This window comes from Borostomias antarcticus, assembly GCF_949987555.1.
Source record: "Borostomias antarcticus genome assembly, chromosome: 22".
Classification (NCBI taxonomy): Eukaryota; Metazoa; Chordata; class Actinopteri; order Stomiiformes; family Stomiidae; genus Borostomias; species Borostomias antarcticus.
The window spans coordinates 9,140,931-9,155,747 of record NC_140255.1 but is presented as its reverse complement, the minus strand read 5'-3'; the positions used below and the strand labels follow the sequence as shown (position 1 = coordinate 9,155,747).

Sequence of the window (14,817 nt, the reverse complement as noted above, 5' to 3'; positions counted from 1 at the left end):
ATGATACCAGTGCATTTAATTAAATCATTGGGATAGATGGGAGGGATGGGATGAATGGGAGGCTTCAAACTCCAGGAGTGGGAGCGGCCTACTGGGAAGCAGGCCTACATACATATTAAATTAATATATCCTAATAAAATACAATAACATATGCCGAATACAAATTATTAGTTAGTTGCTGAATAATAATCAGCCTAATTTAGAAATGGATAGGCCCGGAGAAAAAAGTGCCTAAAAAAAAAAGTGGCCAAAATCGTTTGGTTGAAAAAAAGATGCCTGTCAGTCAAGCAAGATGTTCTTTGGTTGAAGACAGCCCAGTCAGATACCTCCCTAAAATGCTGGTACATTTCTAACGCGCTGGTGTTATTTTTGTGACAAAATTCTGTGCTGAGTGCATGGAGGTGTGGTTGAGCAAGCACAGAGCAGTGGCGTCATTTCAGCAAAACGCAAGGTATGGCAGAGTGGGGATGGTGGTGAAAGGGGGGTGTCCCCCCTTGAAAAAAAAGTTGAATCAATTGTGCAATAGTCAATTTTGGTGCCACAACTGCACTGATGTGCCGCTTGCTCTTGCTGTGCTCTCTCAGTTGGCTCTGCATATTCTTCCTGCAGGAAAACCCCTTGTCAATAAAGATTCTCTGTCCAGGCCTGTCCCCCTGGGATGTTGACACCCCTCAAAAGTGTCTGCATGCAAAACAAAACACACTGTCTTTTTTTTACTGAGTATTCAATCCAATCATATGCTTTGTATAGCTGGGTATTGAATCTTCTCCCATTCCTCATGGGAAACTGACATAAAGGTTGCACCAGAGAGATGTTTTTAGTACTAATGTCCATGCCTTCATTCTACACTGATATACATTCTGGCGCGGTGCTGAAAGGATATTATGCCAATTTTACCAAATAAAGCCAAAAGTAAACCACCTATCCCACCTTTAAGTCTGGGTTTTCACTAAAATAACACAACGTGTTCTTAGTGACAGACACATGACATGGACTTGTTCATGTTACATTTGAATTTAAATCAACCCACCTGATTTAATGAGAATGACAGACGAACACTAACGTGGATTTGTAGTTATGTTTGGTGAGGTCATGAGGTCGGACTGTAGACTATTCTATTCACACACTACTCGCCCACTATGCTAATGAGTCAGTTGGAGGTCAGGAGGTGCGGTGCAAACAAAGTGCTTCTTTCTACATTAATTTATGCCCGTATGTATAGAGCCGAGAAAATCCCATAAAATTACAAAACATATTTCAGATTAAAAATTACAATTTGTCTAGAAGTCAAGGTATGGCGAATGCCATAGCTTTCCATACCCAAACGATGCCCCTGGCGCAGAGGCAAGCTTTGAGCCACAGACCAAGGAAGGAAGTGATCACAGCCATTGTGCGTGCATATATGGACTTTAGCAGACATGCTGATAAACTTTTGTTGAGTACAATATAGCCTAGCCTTTCCTTTGCTCAAAAGTGATAATGATCTGCACAGACCAAGGAAGAAAGTGGAGTGATGATCACAGCCAATACACTTTTATTGAGTACAATATAGCCTAGACTTTCCTTTGCTCAAAATTAACAATTATTTGCATGCGTGTGCGAAACATCTTTGTTGCACTCAAAATATCCCTTCATGGGCATTTTGGCACAAAAATAACACCATAAACACCCCAAATAACCTGACAGTGCTCCATGATGTGGGCTACCATACCGTAGACTCTGATATCCAGGTAGAAATTGTGCAAATTGGTTACCTTTTTACCCACCAATTCTATGACCAATAATTGAATGGCATTTCCAGCCACATGGCTTTTGTTTACAATTTCTGGACCCTTTGAGTATTGGCCTTTATGAAACTGGACCAGTTGGAAAATTAAAACAATGTATAATCCTCACATTCATTCGAATCAGAAAACTGACCTTTAGGTGTGAACACAACCTTAATCTCTGGGTAGATATATGGTCCTGGTTAATTGTTTTAGTCTCAGGGTAGATGTATGGTCCTGGTTAATTGTTTTAATCTCTGGGTAGATGTATGGTCTTGGTGAACTGTTTTAATCTCTGGGTAGATGTATGGTCTTGGTGAACTGTTTTAATCTCTGGGTAGATGTATGGTCTTGGTGAACTGTTTTAATCTCTGGGTAGATATATGGTCCTGGTTAATTGTTTTAATCTCTGGGTAGATGTATGGTCTTGGTGAACTGTTTTAATCTCTGGGTAGATGTATGGTCTTGGTGAACTGTTTTAATCTCTGGGTTGATGTATGGTCTTGGTGAACTGTTTTAATCTCTGGGTAGACATATGGTGTTGGTGAATTGTTTTGACAGAGTGATGAGGGATCACAAGACCTGGATGTTGTGGGATCAGATCCCATGATTGTTATCAGTGCTGTCCACTGACGGGTGGAGACATGCTGATGGTCATCTAGAGGGCTGGGGCAGCAGGGCTGGGGGATTAGGAGCTAATGGAGTCATTATAAAAATAACTGTTAGAGCTATCTGGGGTCTCGTTCAAATCGCTCATCCAGCATCAGTCAAATACAGTAGGGCATAAAACATGTGCATGTGCATACACACACACACACACACACACACACACACACACACACACACACACACACACAGACACTCACACACACACACAGACACACACACACACACACACACACGCACACACACACAGACACAAACACACACACACGAGTCCCGCCAATATTCCGTCACACTGCAACATCAGAGTCAGGCAAGTGCAAGAGGAGAAACTGAGAGTATTTACAGAAAAAAGACAGAGATTGAGATCATGAGAGGAGGGAGAGAGAGAGACATGAGAGGAGGGAGAGAGTGAGAGATGAGAGGAGGGAGAGAGAGAGAGATGAGAGGAGAGAGAGATGAGAGGAGGGAGAGAGAGAGAGAGACATGAGAGGAGGGAGAGAGAGAGAGAGAGAGAGAGATGAGAGGAGGGAGAGAGAGAGAGAGACATGAGAGGAGGGAGAGAGAGAGAGAGAGAGAGAGAGATGAGGAGTAGAGGGAGAGACAGAGAGAGAAGAGAAGGGGGAGGAGCTCTCTCTCAGCGTGCCATGCTGTTCTGAACATGTGTGATGATGTGTCTGTCTCCTCTCCCCTCAGTCTGACAGCTGCTTCCATCAAGCACACGTCTCTGCTGCAGCTGAGAGTGCCTGTCCCCTGGTCCAGTCCTGCTCCCTGGTCCAGCCTGTCCCCTGGTCCAGTCCTGCTCCCAGGTCCAGCCTGTCCCCTGGTCCAGTCCTGCTCCCAGGTCCAGTCCTGCTTCCTGGACCAGCCTGTCCCCTGGTCCAGTCCTGCTCCCAGGTCCAGCCTGTCCCCTGGTCCAGTCCTGCTCCCAGGTCCAGTCCTGCTCCCTGGTCCAGTCCTGCTCCCTGGTCCAGCCTGTCCCCTGGTCCAGTCCTGCTCCCAGGTCCAGCCTGTCCCCTGGTCCAGTCCTGCTCCCAGGTCCAGTCCTGCTTCCTGGACCAGCCTGTCCCCTGGTCCAGTCCTGCTCCCTGAGTGCTAGCCTGTCCCCTGGTCCAGTCCTGCTCCCAGGTCCAGCCTGTCCCCTGGTCCAGTCCTGCTTCCTGGACCAGCCTGTCCCCTGGTCCAGTCCTGCTCCCTGGTCCAGCCTGTCCCCTGGTCCAGTCCTGCTCCCAGGTCCAGCCTGTCCCCTGGTCCAGTCCTGCTCCCAGGTCCAGCCTGTCCCCTGGTCCAGTCCTGCTCCCAGGTCCAGCCTGTCCCCTGGTCCAGTCCTGCTCCCTGGTCCAGCCTGTCCCCTGGTCCAGTCCTGCTCCCAGGTCCAGCCTGTCCCCTGGTCAAGTCTGTATCCTGGTCCAGTCTGTCTCCTGGTCCAGTCTGTCCCCTGGTCCAGTCCTCCTCCCTGGTCCAGCCTGTCCCCTGGTCCAGTCTGTCCCCTGGTCCAGCCTGTCTCCTGGTCCAGTCCTCCTTCCTGGTCCAGCCTGTCCCCTGATCCAGCCCTCCTCCCTGGTCCAGCCTGTCCCCTGATCCAGCCCTCCTCCCTGGTCCAGCCTGTCCCCTGGTCCAGTCTGTCCCCTGGTCCAGTCCTCATCCCTCAGGTGAACCAGACCTCCACCGTAGCTGCAGGCTCCTCACAGTATGTCCTCAACGCAAACACGTACGCCATTCCCCGGCTGACGCACAACTCATCAATATTTCACTGAATTCCCCCAGCCTGCTGCTGGCTTAAGGAGTAGAACTGGGGCTTCAGAGATGTCCTGCTCCAGAGAAAAACATCTCCGTGTTGGTTGGTTTGTCTCAGGGTACATTCTGCACTGGACTCTGCCTCAGGAAATACATTTCCCAATAACCTCACATTCTGCTGAGAAACAGCACACATCTATATCTTACGAGTCCAGAACGTGTCCTCAGGAAGCTCTCACCATAGTAAACCATTTACTGAGGGGAAATGTAGAAGGCCAGTGAGATGTTTTTCCACTCAGTGCGTTTCATAATTCAGAGAACCTCTCTCCTCGTCTGGAGAGAGCAGGTGATGCAGACGGAGTCGTGGTAAAATGACTCACGTGTTTCCTGGCTCTGGAAGGCTGCCACCACCGTAAACAAACACAGCATGACAGGGAGAGGCCACAACATCATAAGGCTGTCTAGGTGGATTAGCTAGCTTGCTGGCAATAGGCTATGCTAGCTGCAGAGCACGCTAACTCATTAAAGACATTCAAACTTTCCCCGCTCACAGACTTTTATCCGGGGTAGACTATCATCTTTCAAAATGGTGGTGCTGTAGCAGTCATGAGTTCTCCAGGGGAACCCGTCCCTGTGGCACGCCAGGCGCACTAAAACAAATACTCACCAGTAATTGAAAATATTTAACTACTATTTTGATTACAAAGAGGAAGGTTTCAAGGGAGGTTATCAAGGGTATCGTGTTGGTACAGATTAACCTCAGCCGATGAATGGAGGAGGGGCTTAGAGTGACCTTTAGACGACCCCCAGACAGCCTGGCTCCTGGCAGAGCTCTCCCACACGTGCCTGCGCCGTCCAACGTGTCATCAACCTCCTCACGCCGGTGGCTAACACCATCGTAAAAACATTTACAACATAACTGCCTACACTGTTACTCTGGCGGTGCGTTTGTGAGGTAACCTTCAGCAGGAGGGAACAGAGGTAACTGTTTATTTAAGGCTCCTCGGTGGTTTACGAGTGTTCGACTCTGAGTCGCCTTGGAGACGACTCATCTAGACCGGCTAACCAGAGAGAAACTGTGAAGGCTGTTTCTAAGGAATGGTCATAGGAATAGGAATGTCTAAGGAATTATCATAGGAATAGGAATGTCTAAGGAATGGTCATAGGAATAGGAATGTCTAAGGAATGGTCATAGGAATACGAATGTCTAAGGAATGGTCATAGGAATAGGAATGTCTAAGGGATGGTCATAGGAATACGAATGTCTAAGGAATGGTCATAGGAATAGGAATGTCTAAGGAATGGTCATAGGAATAGGAATGTCTAAGGAATGGTCATAGGAATAGGAATGTCTAAGGAATGGTCATAGGAATAGGAATGTCTAAGGAATGGTCATAGGAATAGGAATGTCTAAGGGATGGTCATAGAACAGGGTCAAATACTATTTGTAAATACTGTCAAATACTTAAGGTACAGTGGATTTCACAGAGGACAATGAGAGCAACTGAACAGTTCAGACCCACAGTTTAGCACACCTGCTCTTCCAACGTGGGTTCCTCATTACCACAGCTGTCTAGAGGAGGAATAATGTCATACCAGTACCATACTCAGTACCATACTCTCTACCATACTATCTACCATACTCTCTACCATACTCAGTATCATACTCTCTACCATACTCAGCACCATACTCAGCACCATACTCAGTACCATACCCAGTACCATACTCAGTACCATACTCAGTACCATACTTAGTACCATACTCAGTAACATACTTTCTACCATACTCAGCACCATATGCAATACCATACTCAGTACCATATCCAGCACCATACTCAATACCATTCTCTCTACCATACTCAGTGCCATACTCAGCACCATACTCAGTGCCATACTCAGTACTGTCGCGGAGGAGCCATTGCGCAGGCAATCCAGGACTGACCTTTCACCTGGCTTGTTAGTGGGTAAACATCCACAGCTGCTGAGTGGCAGTCCAGTCCAGTCCAGAGTCCAGTGACCCCTGGATTAACATCCTAATGCCCCTCATCATAGCATAACACACACACACATACAGACTCAGACAAGCGCACACACACACACACACACACACACACACACACACACAGACACACAGACACGCACTCACACACACACACACACACACACACACACACACACACACACACACACACACACACACACACACACACACACACCCTTGCCCTGGTACCCCCCCTCCTACTTCAGCTACAGTATGTCTGCCACCTGCCACTATCTGCAGAGGTGTGTGTGTGTGTGTATCTGCAGAGCTGTGTGCCCCCTGGGGGATGAGGGAAGCTATTTCTCGCAGCGCTGTGTTTTAACATCTCCCAGAGACCAGGACAGAAATAGTATCTGACTGACAATACAGAGAGAGAGAGATAGAGAGAGAGAGAGAGAGAGAGAGAGAGAGAGAGATGAAAGGGAGGGTGGAATGGGGTGGATGTGCATACACACACACACACACACACACACGCACAAACACACACACACACACACACACACACACACACACACACACACACACACACACACACACACACTCTGCCCATATCATTTCCTAAAAGCTCTCTATGGAGATCAACCCATTCACAATTCATCACAATTCACAATTCATTCATAAGGACGTGGTCCTCCTCCTCTCTCTGTCTGTACGTCTACTGAATGATCTACCTGCATTCACTGAATCAGCATCTCTGTCACCAAGTTGATAGGGTCCTGCTGACCCCAGGTCAGCTGAGGCTGTGCAGCCCTAGCGGTCAGGGTGCGGTCAGGGCGCGGTCAGGGCGCGGTCAGGGCGCGTCGAGGGCCAGGATGCCATACGGCCTCACATCCATAGTTCTACTCTGAAACGTCAAATTTCCTCCTACAGGGATTATTAAAGTCTGTCCATTTGTCCGTCTGTCTGTCTATCTATCTATCTAGGGCCAGGGGTTAAGGGCAGCTCTGAATAGTGTTCTACGTAATATCCTGGAACGTAAATGTTGTGATCAGGGCTGCCGCTAGCGGGGGGGGGGGGTTAGGATTAGGGTTAGGGTTGGGGGGGGGGGGGGGGTGAGAGTGGCGGGGACAGAGAGCCGTCTCAGAAAAAAAAAGACATACATGCATAGTGCATAAAGACCTCGAAATGCCTATTTCGCACAGGGCCTCGCATATCGCCCAGACGGGCCTGGTTGTGATAACTCAAATCCTGCTGCCAGGTGGTGTTAAAAAAAGAGGGACTGAACCAGCAAACAGTTATTCTAGGGTCCAACAACAGCCAGAAACGACTAACTAAGAGCCTCCACAAAGAACCAGGTCACCTAAATACAGACTCCAATCTATACGCTCTGTCAGAGCAGCCTCTCCAACACGCCCCTGAGAGCTGCTCTGCTGTCTGGGCTGGACCGGACAGGGGGGAGGAGCCTAGCGCAGGTCACATGGTGCGCTGGCGTCGTGGTGAACGGATGAAAACATCCTAACAGCCGAGAGACCTAGGAGAGCTGCAGAGAATGGTCTCCGTGGAGACCTGGAAGAGCATGAAAACACAGACATACTCCATTTCTCTCTCTCCCTCTCTTTCCCTCACACTCTCTCTCTCCCCCCCATCTCTCTCTCTCTCTCTCTCTCTCTCTCTCTATATATATATATATATATATATATATATATATATATATTCAGGGTTTTTAAAAAGCAATCCCTTACAGTTACAAGTTACTTGTGAAAAATTGGCGTCAGTAACGTAATCCGATTACCACAATTTAAAAGTAAAGTAAGAGATTACTTTCAGTTACTTTTGGATTACTTTAAATAAAATGTACTGTGTATTTCACCAGAAATACTACATTATTTATTATTTTTCTGTGTTCTAGAGCTGACAACATAGCTAAACAGCAGTTGCCCAGCGCCCGCCCAGTTAGAGCAAGTTTTAATGCCAAGAGCTTAGGGTGCGTGTCATCTTGCCTTGGCTAGTTAATTGCAGTCTGCAAAACACAACACTCGTTGCTAACGTAGCTAACGTTAGGTGTAAACGTCGGAGCCAGCTCTAAACTCCAGCTCTAATGCATTCTAAGCAGCTGTGATTGACGCTATTCAGCTATACAGCTTGCCAGTGGACACACAGCCTTATGTATTATGGATAAAGCACCCACTGACCTTTTTTCCCAGGCAGTTAGATATAGCTCCTGAATAACACCGACAACACACAACCTTTCAAACCCTAACCCTATCTTTCAAACCCTAACCTCACCCTATCCTTCAACCTTTCAAACCCTATCCCTAATCTTCAACCTTTCAAACCCTAACCCTATCCTTAAACCTTTCAAACCATAACCATATCCTTCAACCTTTCAAACCATAACCCTATCCTTCAACCTTTCAAACCCTTACCCTATCTTTCAACCTTTCAAACCCTAACCTAACCCTATCCTTCAACCTTTCAAACCCTAACCCTATCCTTCAACCTTTCAAACCCTAACCCTATCCTTCAACCTTTCAAACCCTTACCCTATCTTTCAAACCCTAACCTAATCCTATCCTTCAACCTTTCAAACCCTATCCCTAATCTTCAACCTTTCAAACCCTAACCCTATCCTTAAACCTTTCAAACCATAACCATATCCTTCAACCTTTCAAACCGTAACCCTATCCTTCAACCTTTCAAACCCTAACCCTATCTTTCAACCTTTCAAACCCTAACCTAACCCTATCCTTCAACCTTTCAAACCCTAACTCTAACCTTCAACCTTTCAAACCCTAACCCTCAACCTTTCAAACCCTAACCCTATCCTTCAACCTTTCAAATCCTAATCATCCAACCTTTCAAGAACATTCCTGCAACCTTTCAAGAACTTTCCCTCAACCTTTCAAGAGCAATCCCTCACCTTTTCAAGAACGTTCCTTCAACCTTTCAAGAATCCTAACCCTTCAACCTTTCAAGAACATTCCCTCAATCTTTAAAGAACCCAAACCCAATCTTTCAGTATTTCAAGAACATTCAGGAAAGAAGCAAGATGATCTAGTTTTGCATTCAATATCTGAAACTCGACACTGGCTGGATTCTCTGAGTGAGTCATTAATGAGATTGGTGGGGCTGCCTTCAGGTTTGTCCAGAGGAGGACCTAGACACTGATCGTTCATGCATCACGCTAATGTTTCCTGGAAAGATGTCTGAAACCATATTTCAGTCAAGAGGAAACTACTAAACATTTTGGTGATGGTTCAAAGATTAGGACAATAAAGAAAACCTGTACTTTTGAAAATAAGGACAAAGCAAGGATGCAAGACAAGAGCGCTAACTCGTCATAACTCACTGGTATTCCATCAAACGGTAAATTATTTATGGTTCTTGTTCCTGTAAACTACCCAATGCAATCAATCTTGAGGTAGAAGACGTTCACTACCGAGCACTGAGTATAAACCTTCCAATGTCAAGATATTCACACACGGCTGTTACAAAAATGGTTTGTATTTTCAGTTTATGAAAAACCAGGTTGACAAGGAAGGCTCCCAGCAACCCAGACGACACAGCGTTTCCACATAGTCCAGCCCTCCATAACCAGATCAGGACAGTCTCACAGTCCAGCCCTCCATAACCAGATCAGGACAGTCTCACAAGGCTAGGCCGTGCCCAAGCCCGCTTCCTCCAAAAGAAAGAATCTCAACAACTTGGGATACATTTAAAAAGTTCCAACTGCCGTGTCCTACCTTTGTGTAAATGTCCAGTGAACTGGTAGAGTAACTCCTCAGTGTTTTTGGGTCTGAGTATTGTTGATAGAACCAGAGTGATTGGGGAAAGTGATCAGTTGTGTCTCTGTGTGGGCTCAGACATGGGGCTGTCTGGACAGGGAGACCATCTGACTGGGCACGGACACCAGCTTGTTGTCTAATGACATTAGTGTGACGCGTCAGGGAACCAGAGACATGCTATAGGCCTACAGGGCTGCATTCATACACCAGGAAGTACACCGCATTCCAAATACAGATACTACAGCTGGCTAATTAAAGGCTGAACTGAATTTAATGACTTTAATGTTTTGGTTAGCATCAAGGGTTGGTCTGAAGAGTGTATTAATTCGAGCTGGACAGACATAATATACCCATGTGTGTGCGTGCGCACACACACACAGACATACACACAAACACACACACACACACACATACACACACACATACACACACGTGGTGTACTCACCCTTGCAGGTGAAGCACGTGATGTGGAAGTGCTTGGTCTGGACGCGGAGCACCTCTCCCCGGCATGGCTCCCCACACTTGTAGCATTGGATGAGCAGCTTCTCAGCCGTGCGCTGTGGGTCCTGGGCATGGGCCACTGGCGGAGAGGAGACCGGCATCAGCACTACAACTCTCCAGGTATTTGCGTACATCAGTCTAATCCTTTTCACAGGATTCATAAAACCCTGTTTAAAGAGCAAGGTACCACACACACACACACACACACACACACACACACACACACACACACGTGTCCCCTGTTCCATGAGAGTGATTGTTAGCCTCATAATGGTGTGGCCTCTCTCCCTGACCTGCTGTCTGTATCTCAGGCTCTCATTACCGGTCATTACAACACTTACATAACCAGGGTTAATGTATAAACCTGCTCTGCCTTTTAAACACACACACACACACACACACACACACACACACTCAGTGGTTATGTGTAATCAGTGTGCACCGTGGCCCTAGAGAGTTCTATTTCGTGGAGCTCCGCCCCACAGGGCTAGCTCCTATTGGCTAGCGAAACCCAGCTAGCTACATTGACTGAAGAAAAAAACATACACGCACCTGTGTCCAACCAGGTCCGGTGCACCACTGTATAAGCGGGCTACGCCCGCACATCTGCTCCTTCGAAATTTTCAGCTCGCATTGCTACTGGAGAAGATCAGAAGATGTCTACTCAGCGGACCCAAGCGGACCTGGCGGCGTCCCTAGATGACCCCCTGCCGGTGCCGATGGATCCGCCGGATCGTTTCTGTGTCTGCGGCTCCCGCTACAGCGACGTGGGACACCACCTCTGCTTCCGCTGTCTGGGGCCGCAGCACGCCAGAGCGGGTCTGGCTCCGTCCCCCGCCTGCGAGATCTGCGCCCTCCTGGACCCCATGGAGAGGATGCTCCGGGCGCATTTCTTCGCTCCGCCGCCGCTGGAGACTGAAGGTCTGGTCCAGCTGGTCGGCGAGGACATCGGCGCGCCCCCGCAACAACCGGCGGCCCCGATTACCTCCCTCGCGCCTACGGATGATGAGGATGAGCTCTCCGGGGAAGACGAGGTTCTCTCTGCGTCGGAAGCCACTACGGCTAGTGGCGCCTCCTTCCCGGGGCGGGGTTCCTTCGATCGCGACCTGCCCCGGCTGCTGGAGAGAGCCGCGCATCACCTCGGTATCTCCGTCCCGGAGGTTGCTGCGACTACGGGGCTCCCACTGTGGAGCTCCGTCTGCTACGGGCGTCCCTCTCAGCCTGCTCCTCGTCTCCTGCCGGCTATGCCTGACCTGGAGGCGTTCGTCGAGGCTGAATGGGAGCGGCCGTTGGCCATCAGAGGTCCGCTTCGCCAGTTCAGCAGAGCTACGAGGGTAACCGGCTGGACTGACGTAGCAGCTATCGGCTCTCCTCCTCTGGAACCCGACATTGCAGCGGTCCTGGTGCCTGGTTCCTCCGCCTGGGGCTCGGCCAGGAAGCCTCTCATGCCGGACGTCAAAGACAAGACAACCCTGTCCTTGGCCGACAAAGGTTTTTCTCTGGCCGCGCAGGCCGTGGCTGCCTCCTCCTCCATTGCTATGCTGGCCATTTACATCGGCCAGCTAGCTACGGAGCAAACCCCCCCCTCTATGGATGAAGACAGGAGAGCGGAGATGGCCGAAGCCGCCGGAGCCGTGGCTCAGCTTGTGAGAATCTCCGCCTCCTGTCTGGGTGGAGTGATGGCCACGTCGGTGGTGCAGCAGCGCCACCTATGGCTCTCCCTGACTCGTCTGCGCGAGGAAAGCAAGAGTGTCCTCCTCAACTCACCGGTCAGTAGGGAGGGGTTGTTTGGGGCAGCTGTGTCTAAGATCCTGGAGCAGTGTCGCAGCCAGGAGCAGGACCGGCTCCTCCTCGCTCGCCACCTCGCGGCTCCGGGGGAGCGCAGTGTGCCGGCACGTCCGCGTGCTCCGGCTGATGCTGCCGCGACTGGGAGCAAGCGCCGGCGGACACACAAGACTAAACAACCTGCCACGGGGTCCCGCCCCGCTACGGCCCATGGACCGGCTCGCCCGGGCTCCTGGACTGCGCACGCGGCTCCTCCCCCGCGACCTCCCCCTGCCTACCCCGCCCAGGGTGCCGGGACCGGTCCGGCGTCTTCAAGCGCGCCCACCGCTCCGCCTCCGGCTTGGGGTAGGAAGAGGCGCACCTATTGACGGTGCGTGAAGATGCGTGACTGTGTTTTGCCCACACCACGCTCTGTTAAGAGCGGCGGTGAGCAAGTTTCCCTGTTCAATAAAACAAACACGATGCAACGTTATCAAGCTGGTTGTAATGTGCAGTCCGCATCTCCTCCCTTTTCAACTACTGTAATGTTCTCGGCTAGAGCCGCTGGGTCTTCTGTGAAAGAGTCAGAATTGACCACGGCAGGTCTCGCCGCAGCTGGGAGACCGGCTCGAGCCGCGGAGTCTTTTCCTGCTAAAGCAGACGTGACTCACGCGGGGCTCGCCGGCTCAGCTGATGTGATGTATTCGGCTAGAGCCACCGGGTCTTCCGTGAAAAAGTCGGAATTGACCATGGCAGGTCTCGCCGCAGCTGAAAAACCGACTCGAGCCGCGGAGTTTTTTCCTGCAAAGAGAGCAGACGTGACGCGCGCAGCTCTCGCCGGTTCAGCGAATGTAATATATTCGGCTAGAGCCGCCGGGTCCTCTGTGAGAAAGTCAGATTTGACCACGGCAGGTCTCGCCGCCCCTGTTCTAAACAGACCGGTTGGGTTTTTAACAGAGGGGATGTGTGCGCCCAGGCCAAGTGCTATGGCTGTACTGCCCTGTTCGGAGTTTTCTCGGGACCGACCGCTGGCGGGGTTTAGCGGCGAAAAAGATGCGCTAGACCCCCAGACGGCGTTCGTTCATTCGGGCCGAGCGTTCGAGCCTCTCCCTGTGTGTTCGACAGGTAGAGAGTTTTCACGCTCACCGGTCAGTGAGAATACTTCCGTGTTTACTGCCTCGGCTGGCTATTTAACACTGCCCGCCTCTCATGTCCCGTCTAGTCGGTCTGCGAAAGACGGCACCTTGCCAGATCATGCAAATGAGAAGGCGGGGCTTCCCGCATTGCAACACTCCGCCGTTTTCTCTCAATGGGATGAGCGACGGCGGCTTGTTAGCAATGCGGACGGTGTCGGCTCACTTCCTCTTTTTGTGAATGAAGTGCTTCTTGACAGGAATGCCATTCATTCTCGCGCTGTTCAGGGACATGGAACTCCCAATGGGGATTTTTCATCTCCCTTTCGAGGGTGGCCCGCCTTGGGCCAGGACAGCAGAGTTTCTCAGCTGTCCGGTGGCGGTCAGGGCCAAATTGAACTATGGCAGGTTCCTCGATCTGTTCCCGCGATCTCCGGCACAACCTCTTTCCAACCGCTTCACAGTCTGGCAGGAGAGATGTCTCCTGGACAGCTGGTTGCAGCGTGTTCTACGGGAAGGGTATCTCATTCAGTTTTGTTGCCCCCCACCGCCCTTCATGGGCGTAGTGGAGACAGTGATACCGCGTCCCGCTCAGGCTGCCGCTCTGTCAGCAGAGATTGCAGAACTGATGGCGAAGGGAGCGGTAACTGTGGTCCCGTCAGGCCAGAGGGACGAGGGATTTTATTCCCGCTACTTCCTCGTGCCAAAGAAGACGGGGGGCGTGAGGCCAATTTTGGACCTCCGCCTTTTCAACAAAACGGTGGCGAATCTGAAGTTCCATATGCTTACGGTGCGACAAATGCTGGAGGCATTCCTTCCCGGCGATTTTTGCACCAGCATAGACCTCAAGGACGCTTACTTCCACATACCGATAGCTCATCGGCATCAGAAGTTTTTGCGTTTCGCCTACCTGGGTGTGGCGTACGAATATACCAGACTCCCGTTTGGATATGCGCTCGCCCCCAGAACCTTCTCCAATTGTGTGGAGGCGGCGTTGAGGCCACTGCGCCGGCAGGGCATCAGGATCCTGGCGTACCTGGACGACCTGCTGGTACTGGCTCCGTCGCCTTTGTTGGCTCTGATGCATACCGCCACGGTGGTGCGGCATCTCACCGACCTGGGGTTTGCAATCAACTGGGAGAAGAGTGCTCTGTGGCCGGCCCGTCAGATTGTTTACCTAGGTATCAATCTGGACACGAGCGCCATGAGAGCACGGCTATCCGATTCAAGGAGGGAAACACTGGAGAAGAGTCTCAGTGTTTGCCGTCCTTCTCGAAAGATCGCGGTTCTGTCGATCATGCGCCTTCTGGGTCTCATGGCAGCCGCCCATGTGGTAGTGTCACTGGGCCTTCTTCACATGAGGTGCGTGCAGAGATGGTTCGCGCGGCTTCGTCTGGACCCTGTGAGGCACAGACGGCGCCTTGTGCGGATGCCGGGGTCGTTGTCAGCAGACCTCGACTATTGGAGGGACCGGCGCGTAATAGCGC

The 14,817-nt window shown here is 50.5% G+C and overlaps 1 protein-coding gene across 2 annotated transcripts in view; it reads right to left on the bottom strand.

Moving 5' to 3' along the window:
- Positions 1 to 14,817, bottom strand: part of LOC311323691 (actin-binding LIM protein 1-like) — a 95,621-nt gene that overhangs the window by 35,203 nt on the left and 45,601 nt on the right. For both annotated transcript variants that reach the window (XM_084455985.1, XM_084455986.1), the window contains one exon: positions 10,378 to 10,512. In XM_084455985.1, coding sequence (XP_084312111.1) covers positions 10,378 to 10,512 — 135 coding nt within the window. The remainder of the gene's footprint in view (positions 1 to 10,377; positions 10,513 to 14,817) is intronic.